At 40.9% G+C, this 21789-nt stretch overlaps 1 protein-coding gene across 1 annotated transcript; it reads left to right on the forward strand.

Annotated features, from left to right (window-relative positions):
* The first annotated feature begins 965 nt into the window (after window positions 1-965).
* On the forward strand, window positions 966-20931 carry MRPL3 (mitochondrial ribosomal protein L3). Its single transcript, XM_035129763.2, has 10 exons — window positions 966-1104; window positions 2136-2317; window positions 3537-3628; window positions 5272-5370; window positions 9982-10081; window positions 10537-10597; window positions 13344-13452; window positions 13990-14067; window positions 14633-14710; window positions 19789-20931. The coding sequence occupies exons 1-10, from the start codon at window positions 1034-1036 to the stop codon at window positions 19936-19938; spliced, it is 1020 nt and encodes a 339-aa protein (XP_034985654.1). The 5' UTR covers window positions 966-1033; the 3' UTR covers window positions 19939-20931.
* Window positions 20932-21789: the final 858 nt, after the last annotated feature.

The raw sequence follows: 21789 nt of genomic DNA on the forward strand, positions 1-21789 counted from the left end.
ATGCATCTCTGGGTTATTTGTGGGGCCTGCCTGGTGTTTTTACATGAGTAGAAGTGTCCTTTTATTTAAAATGCATCTCTGGGATATTTGTAGAGCATAGGAATTCATTCATTTCCCCCCAAAAAATATAGTCCGGCCCCCCACAAGGTCTGAGGGACAGTGGACCGGCCCCCTGCCAAAAAAGTTTGCTGACCCCTGGTTTATGAGGTAGCGGCCAAAGGAGGACACCAGTTTTTTTAAAAAAAACAATAGAGATGGCATAAATTCCTGTAAATTATGGGCATCAGACGGACACCATGTTATTTCTGTTCCTGGTGCTACACTTTGAGAGCCTATTGAGGCTACAAAACAGGATATCCATACCCATGAATATATAAGTGAATATTTTCTAGGGGTGAAGGGGTTCGTTGCTCCTCTGCTTTAGTTTCATCCCCTCCTAAATTCCAGTTTGGGTTGCTCACTAGTTGGGGAAGAGGCACAGCAACAGCCTCCAAACAGCAGCATCCTTGGGGGTGGGGGACAAGGAGAACTGTTTCGGATTGTACTTGAAGCACCAACGCCTTGGAGGCTTTTTCGTTTAGTTTTTTTTAAAAAAGATGACTCAAATCAGAGGAGAGACTCCTCTTATGCCCGGATGGGAATCCCGGGATACATCTGCAGCCATTTGCCCCTGCAACGGCGGCTTCCCACCAGCAGGTGGCGCGGCACCCGCCGCCGCCTCCCCGTTTCCAGCCAAGGTCAAAAGCAGCCGCTTCCCTCCGGCGCCGTTTTGTCTATGGTTCTTGTAAAAAAATAATCATAATCATGACGTAGGCGGGGTGTCCGTTTGGGAAAAGGGCAACGCCCATTCTTAGCCTGCCTGTGCCTCGAGGTAAAAATAAAAAAAAAACCTCCGCTTCCTTCTGCGCCGGCGCGGGGCTGGTAGGAACCAAGTGTAGCCGGAACTTAGTTTCTAGACCGTGTCGGGGGACAGGCGGAAAGGTGGGGGGGGGTTCCGCCGAACTCCCGGTCGAAGAAGAACGCGGAGGGAGGGATGTCGCGCGCGGGGCTGCTGTGTCGGTTGGGCTCGCGGCTGCTGGCTTCGGGAGCAGGGATTCGGAGCGGGTACGTGTGGGGGAGGGGGCTCTCAACCGTCGCCGGGCGCTGGTTTTCCCCTCACAGACACCCACCCACATCCCGTGACCCAAATAAAGGGCTCCCGTTCCCTCAGGCAGAAGTTCCACAGGGGCGCGGGGGGGGGGAAGAACCCAAGCTTTACCTGTTGGGTTTCTGCCTGTTAAACGCAACAAGGGAAAGGGGGGTGAGGTGTGGAGAGCAGGGAGTGGAGTTTCGTTGAAGCTTTTTGGAACCAGTGTTGGAAACTTGAGATAGGAAAGCTGGGAGGCTAAAGGGCACCTGAAACCTGGGTTATGGTCGCAACAGCGGAATGTCTAGGCGCGCCTTTTTATATATACAAGCTGAAAATGAACGAACTGATTCTAAAATATTGTGTTCGTTTTTCACACGGTCTAGTCCTTCCCCTGCCCATCCCGCTAATGTTCCTAAGAGATTTAGCTTATTATATTGGCTGCATAATACTCTCCAAGGAACTTTGAATATTTTTGTAAGTCTGCTGCTTTCCCATTTGCCAATTTACTAAATATGTTCCCATCAGCAATTCTTTCTGCCTTTCTTAACAATTTCATTATCAGCCTACAACAATTAGGGTAATGCACTTCATTCTTCCATTTCTGCAATGTCAGTTGGGTTGCAGCCCACATGCTTTGGAAAGTTTTAACACAAAAGTGCTTATAAGGTCTGCAAAATTTTTAGTTAACTCCCATCTTACTGTCCTTTAATATGCTTGTGAAACATGTTAGTATAATGCTCTGGAGAGCATGATTATTTGCCAAGGCCTCTCAACATGCTTTATAATTCTGCATTTGGCATCTCAACCAGAGCCTTTTAAACTGATATAGTAGTCATCAGATCCCTGCTCTTCCTGTCCTTGCTTTTGGGGTATGTGCTGCAGGTGTTTGCCAGTCTGGGGTTATTATTTTTGCCTTCCTGTATTTATGCTTGCCGATACCTTGAAGATAACAGGGTATCATAACTGAGTATCATTTTCTAAACAATTTTTATCTTCTGTTTGATAGTGGTCTATGGTGTGTCACAAGTAGGCATATTACTGACAATAGCACATGGTGGGATGAGCACCTTTCAAAAGAGAATTTCGAGTTCCTTAAGAAGTATACAGCGGAAGAATTCAAAGCTCAAACAGCCAGTAAACTCTGTCCACTAAAAGATGAACCCTGGCCTTTGCATCCATGGGAGCCAGGTTTGTATATGACAGGTTGGGAAGCAAAAAGCAAACCTATGTCCAATACTTGAGCCTGTATTTGGATTCCTTAAAACACAAATGCTTTTAAAATCAGTGAGCTGGATTCTAGTCCATTAAGGAAGCAGCACATGTAGGACATGAGAGTTATTTTCCCTTGCACCCAGTGCATGTGTGTAAATGTTCAACATGCCAGCCCATTATGAGAATTGGGAAGTTCCTACCAATTATTATTATTATTAGGCAGCCCTGTATCAGGAGGTTTTTAATGTTTTTAATGTTTCATGTTTTACTATGTTTTTATATGTGCTGTAAGCCACTCAGAGTGGCTGGGGAAACCCAACCAGATGGGTGGGGTATAAATATTATTATTATTATTATTATTCCAGCTAGCCTTTTCTTTTTTCATCCCCCACCCCCAAAGGACCACATATTCCAATTTTGTAGTTCTTGACTAAATATATCTAGGCTGCAAATATGGAATGCATGCACAATCCTTTTGTTCCCTATTGTGGTGCCTATGTGAATACCTGCATGTGCACAACACAGGGGAAAGGGCTCTGTCATGCCACAAAGGAGTCCCTCTGTACTCGGGCGTTGGGTCTCCAGTGGATTTGATTGAACCCTTTATTTTTCAGGTGTTGCCCACACTTAGATTCCCAGAACTTTTTTCTTCATGGCCTGCCACGTCTAATCCATCCCATCTGCCTTCTGGGCAGAATGCCAGGTTCTCAGAATGATGGTGCAGCCACTGCTCTTGCCCTCCGCGGCTGATGCTCCCATCATTTTTCACAGGCATGCCATGAATCACCTGAATGAAGCTTGTAGACCACTGGTCTGTGGACCACAATCAGGAAACGCTCACAAAAGGTCATTTAATATTAAATTGCAACCGTAGTCCCTTTCATTCACTCGGCTTTGGTACTAAGCTGCCAAAAATACATAGCCTGTATGCAAAAATAAATATTTGTTTGCTTTTTACTGCTGTGATAGGCCCCTCCCATGAGTAAAAAGCAGGCTAGTAAGCAGATGTGGGGGAAAAGTTCCCAGGTAGAAGCTTCTTCCTCTGTAGTCAATATGGAAGCAGAGTGCTCTGTCCCTTTTTCACCAGCCACTACACACATCTGAGGAAATTCCATGTGCTCACCTGTATGGAACAAAAGGTTAAATAAATGTTTAGCAAAATAGTTAAAGGGACTGCTTTCACTTTTAAACACAGGTTCTAAAAGAGTTGGACTTATCGCAGTAAAGTTGGGGATGATGCCATTGTGGACCAAGAAAGGTGAAAAAGTGCCTGTCACATTACTTCAGGTAAGGCAAATATTAGTCTTTAAAAACCATGATAGGTTGAAGAAAATAACATGCAGCCTGTCTTCTAGATGGCATATTTAGGATCTGGGCACTATCCTAACTAAACTGCTCCATTAGTTATAGCAGCACAATGGAACTTCCTTGCCCCCTCCTCCCCTGTGCCCCTTGCAGGCTTGTGAAATCTGTTTTGCCTCTTGTTTTGTTTTGCTAAAACCCTGAAGTCCAATAATCAGAGCTGGATGCAAAATAAGTATTGAGATGGAGCCATACACAAAATATGGCTTAATAAAAAGACCTGGTTGCCTCCTGTCCCCCTCACCCCATGAACAACAGTAACCTGAGATTACCTGGAGATACAAGCGCACATATACAGTTAATGCAGTTTTCCAAAACTGGACATTATAATGGTGTATAGAAAGGTGTCCTTATTCATGTTTATCCTTCTAATCTAAACTGTTGGCTGTGCTATAGCTTTATGTTGTTGGATTTAAAATTATATTTTACTATGTTGCTAGCTACCTTGAGGCCATTCATGGCGAAAGGTTGGGTATATACATATATATATATATATATATATATATATATATATATATATATGTAAAATGTCCATGTTTGTGTGCGTCCACTTTTCTCCGAAACCGCTTGACCGATTGCGTTGAAATTTGGACACAACGTTCCATTCCAATATGCGAGTGTTTGCATAAATTATATAGATGTCCCACCTGTCACAGGTAAAAACATGATTTTGTGTACACAAATAGCGCCCTCCAGTGGTCGTAAAAGGAACAGACGCCATATCCGTTTGTATAGCAATAGTGCCATTTGTTGGACATCAAAGACGCCTCGGGGAACCCGGGGGGGGGGAACAGTGTTTCCACACTCCTGCCCCCTCCTCCTCCTCCTCCTCTTACCCCGCCAGATCCATAGCCGCCAGGGGGAGAGGGAGGGCGGCAGGTAGCCCAGGAGGCAGGCTGGGCCTCGCCGCTCCTCACCTCCCACACCGACGCCACGAGAGGCAGGCCGGCTGCCGATGCCACGAGAGGCAAGCCAGGCCCCGCAGCCGACGCCACTGATGCCGACGCCACCACGAGAGGCAGGCCGGGTCCCGCAAGCCCCGCCGCCGGCCACAGCTATAAAATTCTAAAAATAAATGCTGACTTTCAGTTCCCCTTTAAAGGTTGCAGTACAGCAGTGTACAGCAGGCATAGGCAAACTCCGGCGCTCCAGATGTCTGGGACTACAATTCCCATCATCCCTAGCTAACAGGACCAGTGATCAGGGATGATGGTAATTGTAGTCCCAGACATCTGGAGCGCCGGAGTTTGCCTATGCCTGGTGTACAGCATCTTACTACTGATTCATTGTTGTTTGTATAAGAAGGAAATTAACCACTTGAAGCTGGAAGGGTTATTTCCAAGGGCTTACCTGAGGTTGAATTAGCAAATCCCTATTAGATTATTTATATGACGATGTTACACTTTTTATATTTGTCCTGTATTTAAGATTTTGGTGTACTTTGGATGCATTTCTGGTCTGTTGATGCTAATAATCAAATGGTGATGAGGATGTTATTATTCAACAAAATATGTATACGGGTTTTGAGATTACTTTTACCATTCTGAGTCTGCTCTTTTTCCTTGAAGGTTAGAGACTGCCATGTATTAAAACATATACCGAAGGAAGAAAAGGGCGGAAAAGATCCCTTTCTGCTTGTTGGAGGAAAAAATGTTTCGCAGTTTTATGTAAGTCTACTGTGTTGCTATTTGTGATAGAGTATCAGTTTTCATCAACTTCTTCTATAGAGTGCATTTTGGTGTGTGGTGTTCCTCTATATTTAAAAGCCTGCCTTTTTTATTTTTAAAAAATTGCTTGCATGCATCACTGTTTGCTGTCATTTCTTGAAAATGTGATTTCTCCCTACTCTTTACCATTATCTGAAGGCAGGGGATTTTTGCATGGGGGACAGGGGGGGGGATTTCCTGGTCCCGAATGGGGTAACTGTGCCCCTAAAGGGCCAGGTGTGCAGCCTGGGAGTCATTATGGACTCTCAGCTGTCCATGGAGGCACAGTTCGGTTGTATGTCCAGGGAGACTTGTCTACCTCCATCTGTTATGTCAGCTGAGACCCTACCAGCCTGTGCCCTGTCTCACCAAAGTTGTCCATGCTCTGGTTATCTCCCGCTTGGATTACTGCAATGCAGGAAACTGCAACTAATCCAGAATGTGGCTGCCAAACTGGTGACTGTGAGTGGCAACTGGGACCATATAACACTGTTTCTAAAAGATTTCCATTTCCGAGCACAATTAAAAGTGTTGGTGCTGACCTGTAAATCCCTTAATGTCTTCAGGCCTGAATACCTAAAGGAATACCCCCATTGTTGAGGTGAGGGGAGGATTCAGTCCTGCTGGGTGCTGCTTAAACACGCAGTTGGGAAGGGGAAAGAAGAGACACAACATGTCCTTCTGGCCTCTCCCCTCCTGATTGCAACATTTTCCCCTTCATTTAGGTGTATTATGTATTCTCCAATTTTCTGCTTCCTTTCTTCCCACATGCGTGTGCATGTGCAGGCCTTGGCTTTTTAGCTCCTCTGCAGCTTTCTCATTTATCCTTGGACAGAAACACAGGGCTAATTGAGACAGAAGGCTTTGGTTTCTAGGGAGGTATTATTATTATTATTATTATTATTATTATTATTATTATTATTATTTTATTAGCTTGAGAGGAGGGGGAGGACTGCCAAAGGTGGAGGGGGAAGAATTTCCCCCCACCCTGTTCAGCCTCCTTTTAATCCTTTTTCTTTCCTGTTTAAGAAATCAAGCATGCTACCTTCCCGTGGAAAAAAAAAGATCCAAGTCACCCTTTATACCAAAACACACACGATGAACGTAAATAACTATCCCAGCATCTGTAGTGAGACACAGACCATGCATGGAACCATTCATTGTTTTAACTGTTTTTAATTAGTGTGGGGTTTTAGTTGTTGTTGTTTGTTTTTATTGAGGGAGAGGAGATGTGTCTGAAAGGGGCCTCCCATTCACTGTGGTTCAGGGTAGGGGGGCATGGTGTGGCAGGTGGGACAGGCCAGGTAAGGGGCACACAGCACAGGCAGTACCTAGTAGCAGTGAAGGCAGCAAAGAAGGCATACTTTTCTTCCCCTTTTGTGTCCTCTTGGTAGCATCCAGCAAAGCTTTTCCAGGTAGTGTGGGGTTTTTTACATTCTGGCCCAAAGGAGGTGACTGAACCGGCGGTAGATTGCTATGACTTGTTTGCAAAGCATTTTGAGGATAACATTGTTTTCATCCACTGGGGTTATGGTTGTTGTTGTTGTTGTTATTTACTCCACTGTTATAGCAGATAGGTCTCATAGGATGTCCAGAGAAAATGTTGGGTGGGATATAAAAAAGTGCTCTATCAATGAGTAAATCTACCATATTTTCTGTCAATTGTTATTAAGCTTTTTTGCCTCATTTTTAGCAACTGTTCTCATTTACAAATTTGAATCTCTAGTTTAATCAATATCTAGGTTTTATAGATCTCTTTAGTGTTTATTGATTCTTTTGAAAATGGGCATATGTGGAAATCAATCTTTAGCTCTTCAGGTGTAAACTTGCTCCAATTTGGAAACAGAACTAAATGCTTTTGTTTTATAGATAGTTTATTTCATCTTAATATTGATGTTAAAAGTTTCAACAACAATGGTGTGTGTGTGTGTGTGTGTGTGTGTGTGTATTTATGAGATGGGTTAAGGCCTCACAGGGCCTTAACTTGGAATTGAGTTATTAATTTTCAAATAATATGTGTGGAATCATAGAGTATGTGTATACTGTCGTATATTTGATTAATTGGTACTCACAGGAAACAGCAACAGCCAGCCATACCCAGTCTCACAATGCATAATTTGTGATCTATCATCCCCTTTCAGCATGCTCTCCAATGCAGAATCAAAACTCTGCCTCTTGCAGATATTGGCATTTCACAGTATCTACCCTGAAAGATCAATAATTTCTTGTGGGCAGAAGATTCTAAACTCCTGTCGTGTAACAGCTTCTGGAAATGCCTGAATGTGCAAGAGATATACCGGTAGTCCTGCAAGTAGATGCCTAGAGCCTCCAGCTGCTTGTTGCAAGAGCTAGAGATAAACTATGCCTTTAAATTTACAAAAGCTAAGTGCATCTAAGTTTATAGTATAACTGGGACATAGATGCTTCATGCCCTAGCTCATTGGGTAAATGTTATATGTTTGCACACATAAGTTAAAGCAGACTGTCATTATTGAGTACACTTAATATAGTCAATAAAATAGTTCCAGAAATTGAAGTGATTACCTGAGCTATCGTCTGTCAAACATCTTGATGGAATTTTCCTTCCCATGTTAGATGTGGTATAAAGCTGGAATCAGATACATAACAACAAAGAACCTAAAAGGCTTTTGCCTCTAATGGCTATCTTTTCATTTCTTTAATTATTATTATTTGTTTTAATTCTACTCAGAGTTTATTATATCTTCAATCAGACCTCCCCCCTTGTTTTACATGCTGCTCTGAAAGAGGATCCATCGATACAAATGGATCCATAGATCCATATAATCCATATAAAGTCTTTTAATGTATATATGTGTTAATTTATTACATGTTTTAAAGTTGTTGCCAATAACAGCTACGTTTGCTGTCTAAATATAATAACAGTTTTGAAAGGATTGTCTAAGAAATTAGCTATGTTTTATTGTAGAAACTCAACACTCCAAATCCTAAACACATTCTTTGAAAATAAATTCCAGTGACCATTGTGGAGCTTTCTGTAATGATGTGTTCTTAGGACTAGATTTTAATTATTTTTATAGTAGTCATTTGTGTGAAAGAGAGAGAATCTCAGGAAGGTGACACTAAGAAGCGTTTTTACCTTCGTCTCTAAAACAGTATTATAAAAGTTTGTCAATTTTATGCAGTTTGCACACAAAATGATAAGCAGGGGGCGTTTTCAGGTGGGGCAAGTTGCTGCTGCTGTATAACCTTAAAATTGTCCTTTTGAACTCCTCTGGAAGTTCAGGAAGGCACTTTCATTGGGGAAAAGGGAAATTGCAGATAACTTCTACAACACTGACCACCTGACAGATGGTGATTATCCAAGTGTGTCGCTCCTGTCAGTCATGTAAATTGCTTTCTAGGGGAATCCATTTAAAGCACAAAACTCTGCAATACGGCTTCTTGCATTTTCAGTTTTCATTCATTTTACTTCTGTTTAGTTGATAGGTTGAGAGAGAGAGAGACTCGAGGGCAATTTCAGAATTAATCCACTATAAACCACTTATAAACTATGCTTCCTATGTGTCTGGTTAATAATGAAGTATCCTTGTGCTAAAGATTATAGACTCTAGTATGGTGAATTAAAATTTAAAACTTGCAAGACTTTGTTCTTTCACCATTTTCATTCTGGCTCTGTGGTTGTCCATGCTTTATTAAACCTTTACGCTTCGGCAAATTTTTAAATATTATTCTTTATGTAAAACTTTGTGGTACTAGGTTCTTATTTGAAAAGTCGCCATATTAATATTATAATCACACACTTTTTCAAAATTTGGTTTCTATCCACAGTTTTAATGCCCTAAATTATAGTTAATCTCAACTATAGCTAGCTTCATAAACTAGGCTTTGAAGTTGCTGTGTTTTAGTAAGGCGTAGTTTAGAATAAGCACAGCCTGTCTGGGATCAGACAGAATACTAAGCTGTGTTTAGTTGAAAAAGGAAGCAAAAGCTTTCCAAACTCCCTGTGGCTGCAATGGGGGGGGGGGGGGGATAGAGGTAGCACACAAAGCCTAAGGCTTTCACAGGATCATTCCTGTATCACTAAACAAAGCCACATTTTGTCTTGTGTAGTTAATAAAAGGTGGATTTAGACAAGGGAAACCTGGTTTGAAATCCCCACAGCATTAAAGCTCATTGGCTGACCTTGGGCCAACCAGTGTGTCTCCTCCTAACCTAATTCACACAGTTTTTGTGAGGATAAAATGGGTCAGAAAGCTGGAGAACAATCTCCCATCCCGAGCTCCAGTTTCTTTCTATGATTTTTTTCTCCTATGCTTGATTATCCATTGTAATAAAATAAAAAATAATTTTATTTTAATAATAAATAACAACCACTTCTTTAAAACTAAAGATTTTGAGCAGTTGTGTATAGGATCACACACTGTGATACAATTATGAGACAAAGGGACTCTAAATTTTATCAAGAAGCAAGTCCTTAAAACCACACAATTATCATATATTTTAAATTGTTTGAAGCATTCGAGGATTTTCAGTGTAAATATTTTTATTTCTTAATATTTCTCTCATTGTTACGGGTTGCATTTCTTACAGAAAGGTAGCGAAATGATGGAGTTGTACAGAACCGTTGGCATCCCGCCAAAGGAGAAGATTTCAACATTTAGAGTGTCGGAAAATGCCCTCATTAAGCCAGGTAATCTATGCAAAGTGAAGAACCACAGGATATAAATTTGCACAATATTTTCTCCTGGTGAATCAGAGCCATTGTGCAGAGCTGACATGTTTTGAAGTCCTATGGTAAAATGGAGCAAATCCTATTACATCATTGAATATTATAACCATACATTTCCCGCAGAGAAATTCATGTTATCTGAAATGGCTGCTACCTTTTTAAAAAGCTTTCTTAGAGATAAATATATTTTTGTTTTGTTTTGTGCAGGGTGTTCCAATCAGGGGAAGCAGGCAATTTTTGATGCCTCCCCCGCAGGAACAAAGGGAATTGCTAAAAATTGCATCCTTCACGATTGCATGGCATGGATCACTCTGATCCCATCGCAGCAGTCCAAAAATGCCCGATATGCCTTGGACTTTGTCCAAACAAATAAGGATAAGAATAGGCTTAACTCGATTACATTCCTTCCCCACCAGGTACTCCCCTGTATGCTGCTCACTTCCGCCCTGGACAATATGTGGATGTCACTGCAAAAACGTAAGTTTCCTCCTGTAGCTATTTATGCGCTAGGATGTTTTTAACCACTTTTATTTTAGATAGTTATTAGACTTTGAAGGCAAATGCACAAAGTGATTTACAAGAAGATATTAAAATGAAAAGTATTAATAAGCCAGAGAAATACAACAAAACGAGGGAATTGTTTTCCAAAGCCACTGGAAATTGTCTTTTCTGGTATAATTGGAACCTGTGCCTGAATCAGGCAGAAAAAGAAAAAACTGCTTCCTGAGTGTGGCCGTGTATATATATACATATATATATATATATATATATATATATATATATATATATATATACATACACACACACACACACACACACACACACACACACACACACACACAAACAAACAAACAAACAACACACACATGGTTGTGATGAAATTGCTTTTCGATTTTTATCCCTTGAAAAGGGCTGTTTTTGGCTGTGAGGATAATTCATGGTATTTCTTTTAAAAGCAAGAACGAAATAAAAACAGACCATCCAGATGAAATGTTTAAGTGGACACTTGGTCTTATGACACCAGGGATTACGCTGGTTGATTAAAGTTGACAGAGCTGTCTTCTTTGAAGTTTGTTTCCTTCAGTTCGTGAATCTCTTGCAAGGAAACATTCCTCTTTTAAAAAAATATTTTTATTTATGATTTTCATTTATATACATTTCAGTAGTAGTTTAACAGTAAACATTTCAAAACTCGACTTCCTTTCTCCTCTGGCAATTTCATTCTAGTTTTTGTTGAATGCTGAGATGTCTATTTTCAGGGCTCTCAATAATTTTTGTAATTCATTTTTTTTATAAAAACAAACAAACAATTTTAATGTTATATCTTAAATTGTTATTACATTCCCTGGGACCTTAGGGTGAATAAGTAATAAATTAAATTAAGGACAAGAAAAAGAACTGGAATTTATTTCTGAATAAACCTGCATATGATTGGGTTGAAAGTCCTTAATGTTTTCCATATAAGAAGCTCTTGAAAGACAATGCCTTATATGGTGTAACCTATTGAAAACTGCTTTCTGCTAACTTGCAGAAGTGATCATTTTTTAATTCTAAAGCCCAAATGCAGCTGCATACTTAATAGACCATTGAGTAGCAGTCTGAAAATTGCAGGTTAAACAAACATGTTTGTGCTGTTCTACTTTGCTTAAACAAATGCTGTTGAAATATGTACAGTCGTACCTCGGGTTACGACCACCTCGGTTTGCGAACAATTCGGGTTACGAACTGCGCAAACCCGGAAGTGTTTTCGCCACATGCGCATGCGCAGAAGCAGCGTGCGCGGTCTGCGCATGCGAAAATCGTGAAAATAGCGCTTTGCACATGCGCAAAATGGCGCTTCGGGTCGCGTTCCGGTTACGAACTTTTCGGGTTACAAACTGCGATCCGGAACGGATCATGTTCATAACCCGAGGTATTACTGTACATAAGATATTTCTGTAATGATAGGTAATTATGCTGACAACTAAAGAAATTATCATGTTTTATAGGCTACTTTGCCTCTTTTCTGTATTTGAGTATTTCCTATACTTCTAAAGCAAATTGATTTATGCTTAATTTATACTCAAGAAAATGTCGTTTTGGCAACATAATTTTATTAATTGCACCCATCTTGAGAGAAAGGAGTACATACTCTAAACCAGGCATCCCCAAACTGCGGCCCTCCAGATGTTTTGGCCTACAACTCCCATGATCCCTAGCTAACAGGCCCAGTGGTCGGGGAAGATGGGAATTGTAGTCCAAAACATCTGGAGGGCCAAAGTTTGGGGATGCCTGCTCTAAACGATGGGTTGGATTAAGATTAAATCAATTGAGATTGTTTGTTACATTTTACTACCACTGTAAAAGTTGAATTCAAGTTATTTATATCTAACCTGCCCCATTGAGGCCTGTGGGTCTGAAATCTAACTTAGTCTGCCTCAAACCCAGTGTATTGCTTAGTCTGGGTAGATAAAGAGCTTTTCAGTTGGAAGGTTTGGAATCCTAAATGGCCCACCGTCACACTTTTCTTTTGCAAAATACTCCATTCCAAAACAATTCAGTATCTGTTCTGATCTTAACTCCATTGTAGAAAATTCAAGGGTCCAGGCCAGGGGTAGTCAACATGGTACTCTCAATTCCTTATCATCCCCGATCATTGATCATGCTGGCAAAGGCTTGATCTAGGCCTGCCTTAGATTTTGGTTAGATGAGTTTCATTTGTTGGTCATTGGTTGACATCTGCTGCACGATAGCATGAAGTGTGAACCCATTGATTCTGCTGAGACCCTTCAGTGGCTTTCAGTATCATCCACTAAGATACACTTTTGGGCAGATTTATAGGACTGTGGACACTGTTTTATGGTGGTTCTGCTTCTACTTCACTGGGAAGCTTCCAAAGCTGATCTGGCCTACTGGGGCTTGCGTGTGGGATCCTTCTGAAGTAGTTTCCATGCTTTAACATTGGAAGCAAGTCTTGTTCTATGTGGCTTGCACCAACTTTGTATTTAAGCACTAGTCTGGCTGCCATAGGCGGCCAGGAGTTAAATGCAGGTGGGTGAGTGGGCTGGCAGAGGAGAGAGGAAGTGTTTTGTTCCTTCTCTGCATGAAGCATTGAAACCAAGTGGCATTTTTGAACAGCATTCTATAGGCGCCTTATACTGAAACTGCAACCCATGTATTGGGGAAAGTACCTTTTTCAGTGGGTTATTTCAAAACTGATTTGACTTGGCCTTATCTGCTTTAGAATTGGCAAAGGCTTCCAAGGAGTCATGAAAAGATGGGGTTTTAAAGGTCAGCCTGCTACCCATGGCCAGACTAAAACACACAGACGACCTGGAGCCATTTCCAATAGTGTAAGTATTTTTAACTGAGTTACTATGACTTTGTCATTAAGAAGACAAGTGTTTAGAAAAAGTTTCTTCCAGTGAATGTAGACATTTCATTAAACAATGAGCTCTCTATGAACACTTTATTGGGATCCTACATAATGAGCATGACACAGGTCAATAAAACTTTGAAGTAAATAATAATAATAATAATAATAATAATAATAATAATAATAAATTTTTATTTATACCCCGCCCTCCCCAGTCAAAACCGGGCTCAGGGCAGCTAACACCAATAAAATTACAATAAAACATAAAAAGAAATTAAAATACAGATTAAAATACAATATTAAAATTTAAAATGCAGCCTCATTTTAAGTAGTCCATAGGTGTGCATAGCTTTCAAGGTGTTTTTTAAGTAGTACTTATGGCATGTTGTTAACACAATACCTGCTTTGGTTTTGATGCTGAATCTTATTTTATCTTATTTTACTCTTGTTCACATGCCATATAAGAGCACTTCTATGGTCGATGCCTAACTTGTATTTCGTATTTTTGAGACAGAAGGTTGGAAAGGTTTTCAAGGGAAAGAAAATGCCAGGGCGGATGGGAAATGTCTTCAGAACAGCATCAGGACTAAAGGTGAGGCTTATGAATGTGCAGTAAAGGTGAGGTGCATCTCCTTTATTTGCCCCTTTGACTAAGTAGCTTCCTAGTGCATAATCACCCTCACGTAATAGCAAACATTATGTTTTCTTCTTAAATATCAAAGAGGCAAACCCACAAAGGCATGAGGAGACAGTCACTTTCTCTCCCTCTTGCTTGCCTGCTGACAACAGCATTGCTTCAGGGCAGGGGGAGAAAGAGGACTTCCCTGACCTGGCCTGGCCACTGATGGAGCTGGGGAAAGGGGACTTGAAATCGCCTGAGGTGGTGACCTCGAGGCACAAGTCAAAGTACCAAAGTGCCTCCTCAGTACTCAGTGCCGCCCTGCCTGCTTGACAAGTGAGGCACAGCTTGCCTGGGAATGCTGATGGGAATGCTGATGGTGCTGTTCTGTTGCTATGTAAAGAGGATGTGGAGCTGTATTTTCTTTTCCCCACAAGATATGAAAGTCTGCAGAAAGATGCTGCAGTTAGCACAGCAAGTAATTTTCAAAACCACCACAGAATGTTTTGGTTTCAATTTGGTCGTTTTAATCTTTCAGGTGTGGCGGATCAATGTGAAGCACAATATCATTTATGTACACGGTTGTGTCCCAGGTCATAAAAACTGTTTAGTAAAGGTAAGTTTGGCTTCGAACTGTTGCATAATGTCCCAACGCAGTGCATTCAGCGACTGCTTTGGTCAGCCTTGATTTTATTGTTTCTTCCACCTTGTGCCATGTACAACAATGTGTTGTGCTTTGTTTCCACTAGCCTTTCCCAAGCTTGGTGCCTTCTAGATGTTTTGTACTCCAGTTCCCATCATTCCCGACAAGTGACCATACTGGGTAGTGGTGATGGATGTTGTAGTCCAGAACATCTGGAAGGTGTCAGGTTGGGCAAAGAACTCTCTTTAAATTGCAAAAAAACCCTCTTTACATTGTGAATGGATACTGGCAAGCATTGAAAGCTGTCACAGAAGAATACAGAGTGAGGTTATCAGTGGTTGGTCAGGTAAGACCTTTGCAAAGGAGCCAGGATAGCTCTTTTTCTTTTTTTCTTTTACATTATCATTTTTAATTTGGTACTGTGGCACGAGCTAGAAAAAAAATAGAAACTGGATTTTCTTCTGAAATCAAATTTCACAGCATTGAATAATATGGTGCTGGGTACTGATTCCTTTCAAGTAAATGTGGCCTAGTGGCCACATAGCCTGTGGCCGTATGATATTAATTACATTTTTAAGGCTTTTTCAGTTGGCTCAGTGTTTGTGCAAGAGAGTTCCTGAGAACCGATAGAAGCTACTATTGATTTCCCAAAGGAAGATCAGTTTGTGATTATTTCCCAACAGAGACGAAATAAAAATGCCCGTTCCTTGTGTTACTAAAGGAACACCATTATTTGTGAAGGGCGCACCAACATCTAGTTCATCTGCTTATTCTCTGGCTGATGGCTGAGGCCAGCTTACTTTTCCACTTGCTTGCGTGGTCTTCCTGGGAGAGGATGTGTGGGGACACCATGTGGCCCTTGGCTGCTCTGACTCCTGTGACAAGAGGCCATAGTGATTCCCCCCCCCCCCAGTGCTGTTGTAGAAGCAGGGCAACTGTTCAGATGCAGTGCTGTTAATTCGCACGTGACAAGGGGATTCCTAATGCTTAGCTGCCATCCTCCTTATATTGCAGAGAGCTTTTTTTTTCACAAATCTGCTTTCTGATTGGAAAAAAAACTCTTAACTATACAAATGACACTGAACGGAGGAACTAGACAAGCAAGCGATGAGAGAGAACGTTGTGAACCTGACTGAGCTGCTTTTATAGACTGCATCACCATCAGGGTGGCTGTATAGAGCAGGGGACTTCAAGTCAGTTTGGAGACAGGGGCAGAGATTCTGAACGCGTTCAAAGGCTGTTACTTTGCCTTGAAACATACGGTGGTGCCTCGCTTAACGAATGCCCTGCTTAACGAAATTTTCGCTTAACAAAAGGTTTTTTCTAGCGGAGGTTGCCTCGCTAGACGAATTTGTTTTATTAAAAATTCGTCTAGCGAATCGCGGTTTCCCATAGGAATGCATTGACATTCAATTAATGCGTTCCTATGGGCAAAAAAAAATTCAGTGCATTCCTATGGGATTCGCTAGACGAATTTTTCGTTATAAGAAAAGACCCGTGGAACGAATTAAATTCGTCTAGCGAGGCACCACTGTACTTAATAGGCCTGGTGCTAGAGGACAACTTTAACTTGACAAGTGTCATCTAATGAAGTGGCTGGTGTATGACATGCATATGTAGCTTGATTGTGAGAATGCACCTATATTCTGTTGCAGTTTTTGGGGTGGATGAAATCGATGGGACCTAGTTAAGACAAGGTGAACTACCCTATTTTCCTTGCACATTATTCTCAGCTAAAGTCATAACACACTAGTCTCTTAAGTCCTGTCTTACTGATTCTGTTCATCTAGCAATGGAGAATACACAATAATTTTTAATTGTGGAGAAACCACAAGAAGTGAAAAGAGATGAGAGCAGTATTAGCCCCACGCTCCATTGGTCACACCCTTAGCTTCTTATTTGCATTAAAACTTGGCTCTCCCTCTTGCCAGTTGTTTATGCTCCTAGTTTTGTGGCAGAAATATGTGCTATTGGGTTCATTTTATGTGTAACCTATATAACTAGAGAGAGTGGTTCTTTCTTGGCATCCTCAGAACTTTTCTTGGAATTGTTTTTTGTCCAGGAACCGCTTAAACAATATCATTTTGATGTGAAATAGTAAATAAATGAAAGTCGCTGCTGTCTTGTGTGCACAAAAAGCACAGCTACAGAGCATTGGTGCCCTCTTCATTGGTTATTTGGCAACTATTAAGCCACTGTGCACTTTGGCAGATGTACATTTATAAGGAACATTTTCCCCAGTAGGCTTGAAATTACCTAAATGAACAGCGTTGAGATCTTTCTGAAATACTAACATTGCAAAGCCTCTTCTAATTAAGGTTTTGCCCTTAGTTATGGAATATGTCAACCAAAAGCATGTTTCACTTAAAAGAAAGTCTTTTATTTATTTTAAATCAAATAAAATTTTCAGTAAGCAGTTATGTTTGGGGCATTCGCAAAAATTAAAACCATGCTAACAATTCAGTTGATAACACAGTACGTTTGATTCCTGGCTGTGCTCCCATTGCCAGATTACGCAGAATAAAAATACTAAGAGTAATAGTGTGTCATTTTGCGCCTTCCCTACAGTTTGTTATGTTCAATTTTCATCATGATTACTCATGCCAAAGGCTGAGATTTTTCATCTATCTTTCCTACTAGGAGCTTCACCTGAGCTCATAATGTAGGATATATGCTATGAAAGTGCTCCACTTCATTGCGGACTGTGCTGCCTCTGGCTGTTGTAACCTAATTAGATGGGAAATTGTGGTGCACATAATTTTGACTATGCCTAGAATGTAATTGGGGCATGTTCTTATTTTTTTTCCCCCGATTTCTAAAGCACTTTATGTAATTGAAACAAGGAAATTAATGTAAGCCGTAGGATTGGGAAATGGTGCGCACACAAACTCACCTGGGACAGTTTCTTCACTCTTGCAGGGTGCTTTTTCCTCCATGACCCTTAGCCTAGGAGAAGTTGAGAACAAAGAAGTTTTGCAGCATTCACTGTCCCTAGCCCTTCGATATCTAACATTTTTACTGAGGCAAAAAGATTCCAGTTGCACACTTTGGGGAAAGGTACTTTTTTTTGCTATGTAAGTGTCTTGCATCTTGTTACTGTTCATGCAAAGTACTGATTCAGCCTGGAGCTCTGCTAAACTGCAAAGTGGTCTGTGACTTCACCCTACTCCTAAGCATTAAGCTTGCTACAGGCTCAAGCAATTTTTGCGGATTATGTTCTGCTGAGCTGTAGCTGTTCAAACTTGAGACCTCTGCTATCAGTAGCACAGCTTCTTGTATGTACGTTTCCCTAGGTGTCTACAAGGCATTAATTTACTGTTTTGCAAAACAGTGACCCAGAACCCATTTCAAACAATTGAATACCTGCACTCCATTTCTAAACACATACCTGCCATGTGATCCTTTTTTATTTGTTGTTTTATTTTATTTTTAAAAAGATAAAGCTGTAATTTAGAAAGAACAAAGAGCCTGGCAAAACAAGTATCTTTGCGCGTGTCTACCTGGGTCCCTTGTGGAAACACTGATGGTGTTGGCATACACACACACACACACACACACACACACACATTTTGTCAATACTTTATTATCTATTTTGGTTGACATTAATGCAGATATTAAATCAAAGGAATTGGTAACATTTGTGCTTGCAGCCAGGCTGACCATTTCACAATTAAACACATTGCGGGAAAGCTGAACTCCTCCATTTATCCAAAGGATAACCAGGCTCATTCCCCCCCCCCTCCCCGTGACACACAACAAATAAAAGACCCTACAAGGAACCCACCCACCAGTGTTTCCCCCAATTGTCTCTTAAAGGACAGCAAGAGAGAGACTCTGTTGTATGTGTTCATGCCTCTAGAGCACATAAATTTAATAATCATGAGATGAGCTTGTCTTATGGGTTGATATCTAGTTATAGAACAGGAAGCAGAGTATAGTAATAAATGGACACTTCTCACAGTGGAGGAAACTGAGAAGTGGGAGTCCTCTGGTCATCTGTATAAGGATCAATGTTCTTTATCCTGCTCATGAATCATCTGTAGTTAGGAGTGAGCAGTGAAGTGGCCGCATTTGCAGATGACCGCAAATCATTTGAGTGTCACTCTTTAATTGTATAGGTTGCCTTCAAACAATCAGTATTTAGCTCAGTGTAAAAGATTAAATATTTCATAGGAGGCCTTTTTTTCTTCTGTGCTATCAAAAATTTCATTTTTTTCTATTAGGAGTAAAAATGATGGGAAATTGTTGTTTAACCACCACTCCAAGGTTTTTCCCTCAAGCTTTCACATCTCTACAACTACATCTCTGATCTTTCTGCTTGGCTGCTTTGTTGTCCTTTTCTGTCATGTTATGGCTAATGACAAACTTCTTTCCTCCCAAGTTCTCATCTCACATTATTTATTTATTTATTTATTTATTTATTTATTTATTTATTTATTTATTTATTTATTGTTTATACCCTGCCCATCTGGCAGGGTTTCCCCCACCACTCTGGGCGGCTTCCAACAAATACCAAAATACATTAAAATATCACAAATTAAAAACTTCCCTAAACAGGGCTGCCTTTAGGTGTTTTCTAAATGTCAGGTAGTTGTTTATCTCCTTGACCTCCGATGGAAGGGCATTCCACAGGCCAGGTGCCACTACCGAAAAGGCCCTCTGCCTGGTTCCCTGTAGCTTTGCTTCTCGCAATGAGGGAACCGCCAGAAGGCCCTCGGCGCTGGATCTCAGTGTCCGGGCTAAACGATGGGGGTGGAGACGCTCCTTCAGGTATACAGGACCGAGGCCGTTTAGGGCTTTAAAGGTCAGCACCAACACTTTGAATTGTGCTCGGAAACGTACTGGGAGCCAATGTAGGTCTCTTAGGACCGGTGTTATGTGGTCTCGGCGGCCACTCCCAGTCACCAGTCTAGCTGTCACATTCTGGATTAATTGCAGTTTCCTTATCTAGTTACTCCAACTGGTGCTCTGAGCAATACTTTTGTGTTTTGAATCCTAAGTGAATTTTTGCCCACTTTTCATTATCAACCCCTCTTGCGCTTGTGTTTTAGGTCAAGGATTCATCTTTACCATCTCACAAAGATGACTGCAAGAATTCACCATTCCCAACTTATTTCGCTGATGGCGAAGAGCAGCTACCTGATGAGCTGTTTGATGAGGAAATTTTTCAATTCACTGAGCCCTCCATAACATTCACTTAACTATTGACATCCTGATGTGCAGGCAGCCTTCCCGTCAAAAATGTCGGTCCGAAGACGGAAAGCAGGACAATCCTCCCAAAAAAGTATCACCTGGCACCAGCCTGCTCACATGACTCTGGACAACCAGTTATTTTTGTTAAGAGTTTTCTTAACCAAAGGATGATAAGCAAAGAAATAGTGACACAGCTGATTGACACTTTCAAAAAATAATTCATAACCTTCCAAACTGATAATACATGTGTGTGTTTATATTTAGTGTATATTTACCTCTATCATGTTATGAAACAGATACATGTCTTTTCCTTTCTTCAGCAGAAAATTGGCGGTTATTTGCTTAATATAAAAAATACCACTTTTTAGGTTCATTCTGCCCTGTGCGTGAGCAGTTTGGAGACACACAGGCTATGCGTGGTTCAAGAGACCCTTATCACCTGCATCGTAGGAAGCCCCACACTCCCAGTGGTGGCTTCCTTGACTGTCCCTAATACAGCTGATCTGACAGCCAGCAAGACGAGTCATTTTTTTAATGGTACATCTGTATTGGCATCGGCTGTCGAGAGTTGCTGGAGGGAAACCCACAGAGAAGGCAAATCCAGTGTCTGCTGTTCACATACATCTACATAAACAAATCCAGGGATCCTTGCATATTCAACAACAAGGATGCAATGAATAAGAGTGATAAAGAATTTCTTTCCAATTTCTCCCAGTTCAGACTGAAGTATATATGGTGCTCTGCGTTTTCAGGAACTTAACTGAGCAATTCCTCTCTTCTGATGTCCCCTAGCAACAGGAGCAGGGAAAGAGTTGGTTTTTTAAAAAATAGTCAAGTTTGCCTGTTTGCAGTTCACTCTAAGCGCTTCAGATGGCAATCCTGGCTACCCTCAATTACCTGAAGATTGCTCTCATAGGAGAGAAAGCAATTGTTCTCCATCAGTGCTCATCTCTAACTCCCAAATCTGTCACATTAATAAATGTCCAAGCTGTCTGCTTTGATTTGGAGTTGTACTGTGCCTTTTCACTGAGATACAATACCATATCAGCCACCGTTACCATTATCTATCAAAGTGCACGTTTTTAATACAAGTTTCTAACTAATTATTTTCACATGAGGTACTCTATCTTATTAAAAAATAATAATTGCTTGTTTATAAGCATGATGAGATTTAAATGTTAAAAAACATTTTAAATCTCACATATTAAATATAAATTATGTTTTGAAAGTATTTTCCTAATCTATTAATCTAAGATGAAGAAACCCCCCATATTGTTTGATGCCATTGTTATTGTGGAATATTAGTGGTAATTAGCGAGATTTTGCAGCCGTGTCCCATAACAGCAAGCCACCTGCCCCCCCCCCCGTTAACTTTGAATATGTTGACTTCCAAATCTTTCCTATTAGCAGATACAACATATATATTCATAAGGGTGGTAATTGTTTAAAAGCATTATCTGCCACCCTGCAATGATGTAAGGCACAATAGGACGATGACTTGAAAAAGTAGAACTCTGATGTAAAAGATTTGCTTCCCAGCAAGGATTGAACTAGAATTCCCATCAACTCCTACAAGCATGAGCAATCAGGATGATGGGAGTTGTATTCTGGAGGGCACCATGTTGACTACCTCCATAGTATATCCTTGCTCAACGCCAAGAGGTGTGCTTTCCTGTTTTCTGGCAGCTCCATGTAATCTCCCTGTAATTTACTATATTTTGTCTGCTGTACTAGATTTTGTCTCTGCTGTTTCCATTCCTTGGTTTCGGAAAGTATAAAAATGTCCTTGGAGTTGCTTCTGTAATGTATAAAAGTGATAAATGTTGAGCAAGATAGAAATCTGGGGTGCCAAAAGCTTT

Source organism: Zootoca vivipara, chromosome 12, assembly GCF_963506605.1.
Source record: "Zootoca vivipara chromosome 12, rZooViv1.1, whole genome shotgun sequence".
Taxonomy (NCBI): domain Eukaryota; kingdom Metazoa; phylum Chordata; class Lepidosauria; order Squamata; family Lacertidae; genus Zootoca; species Zootoca vivipara.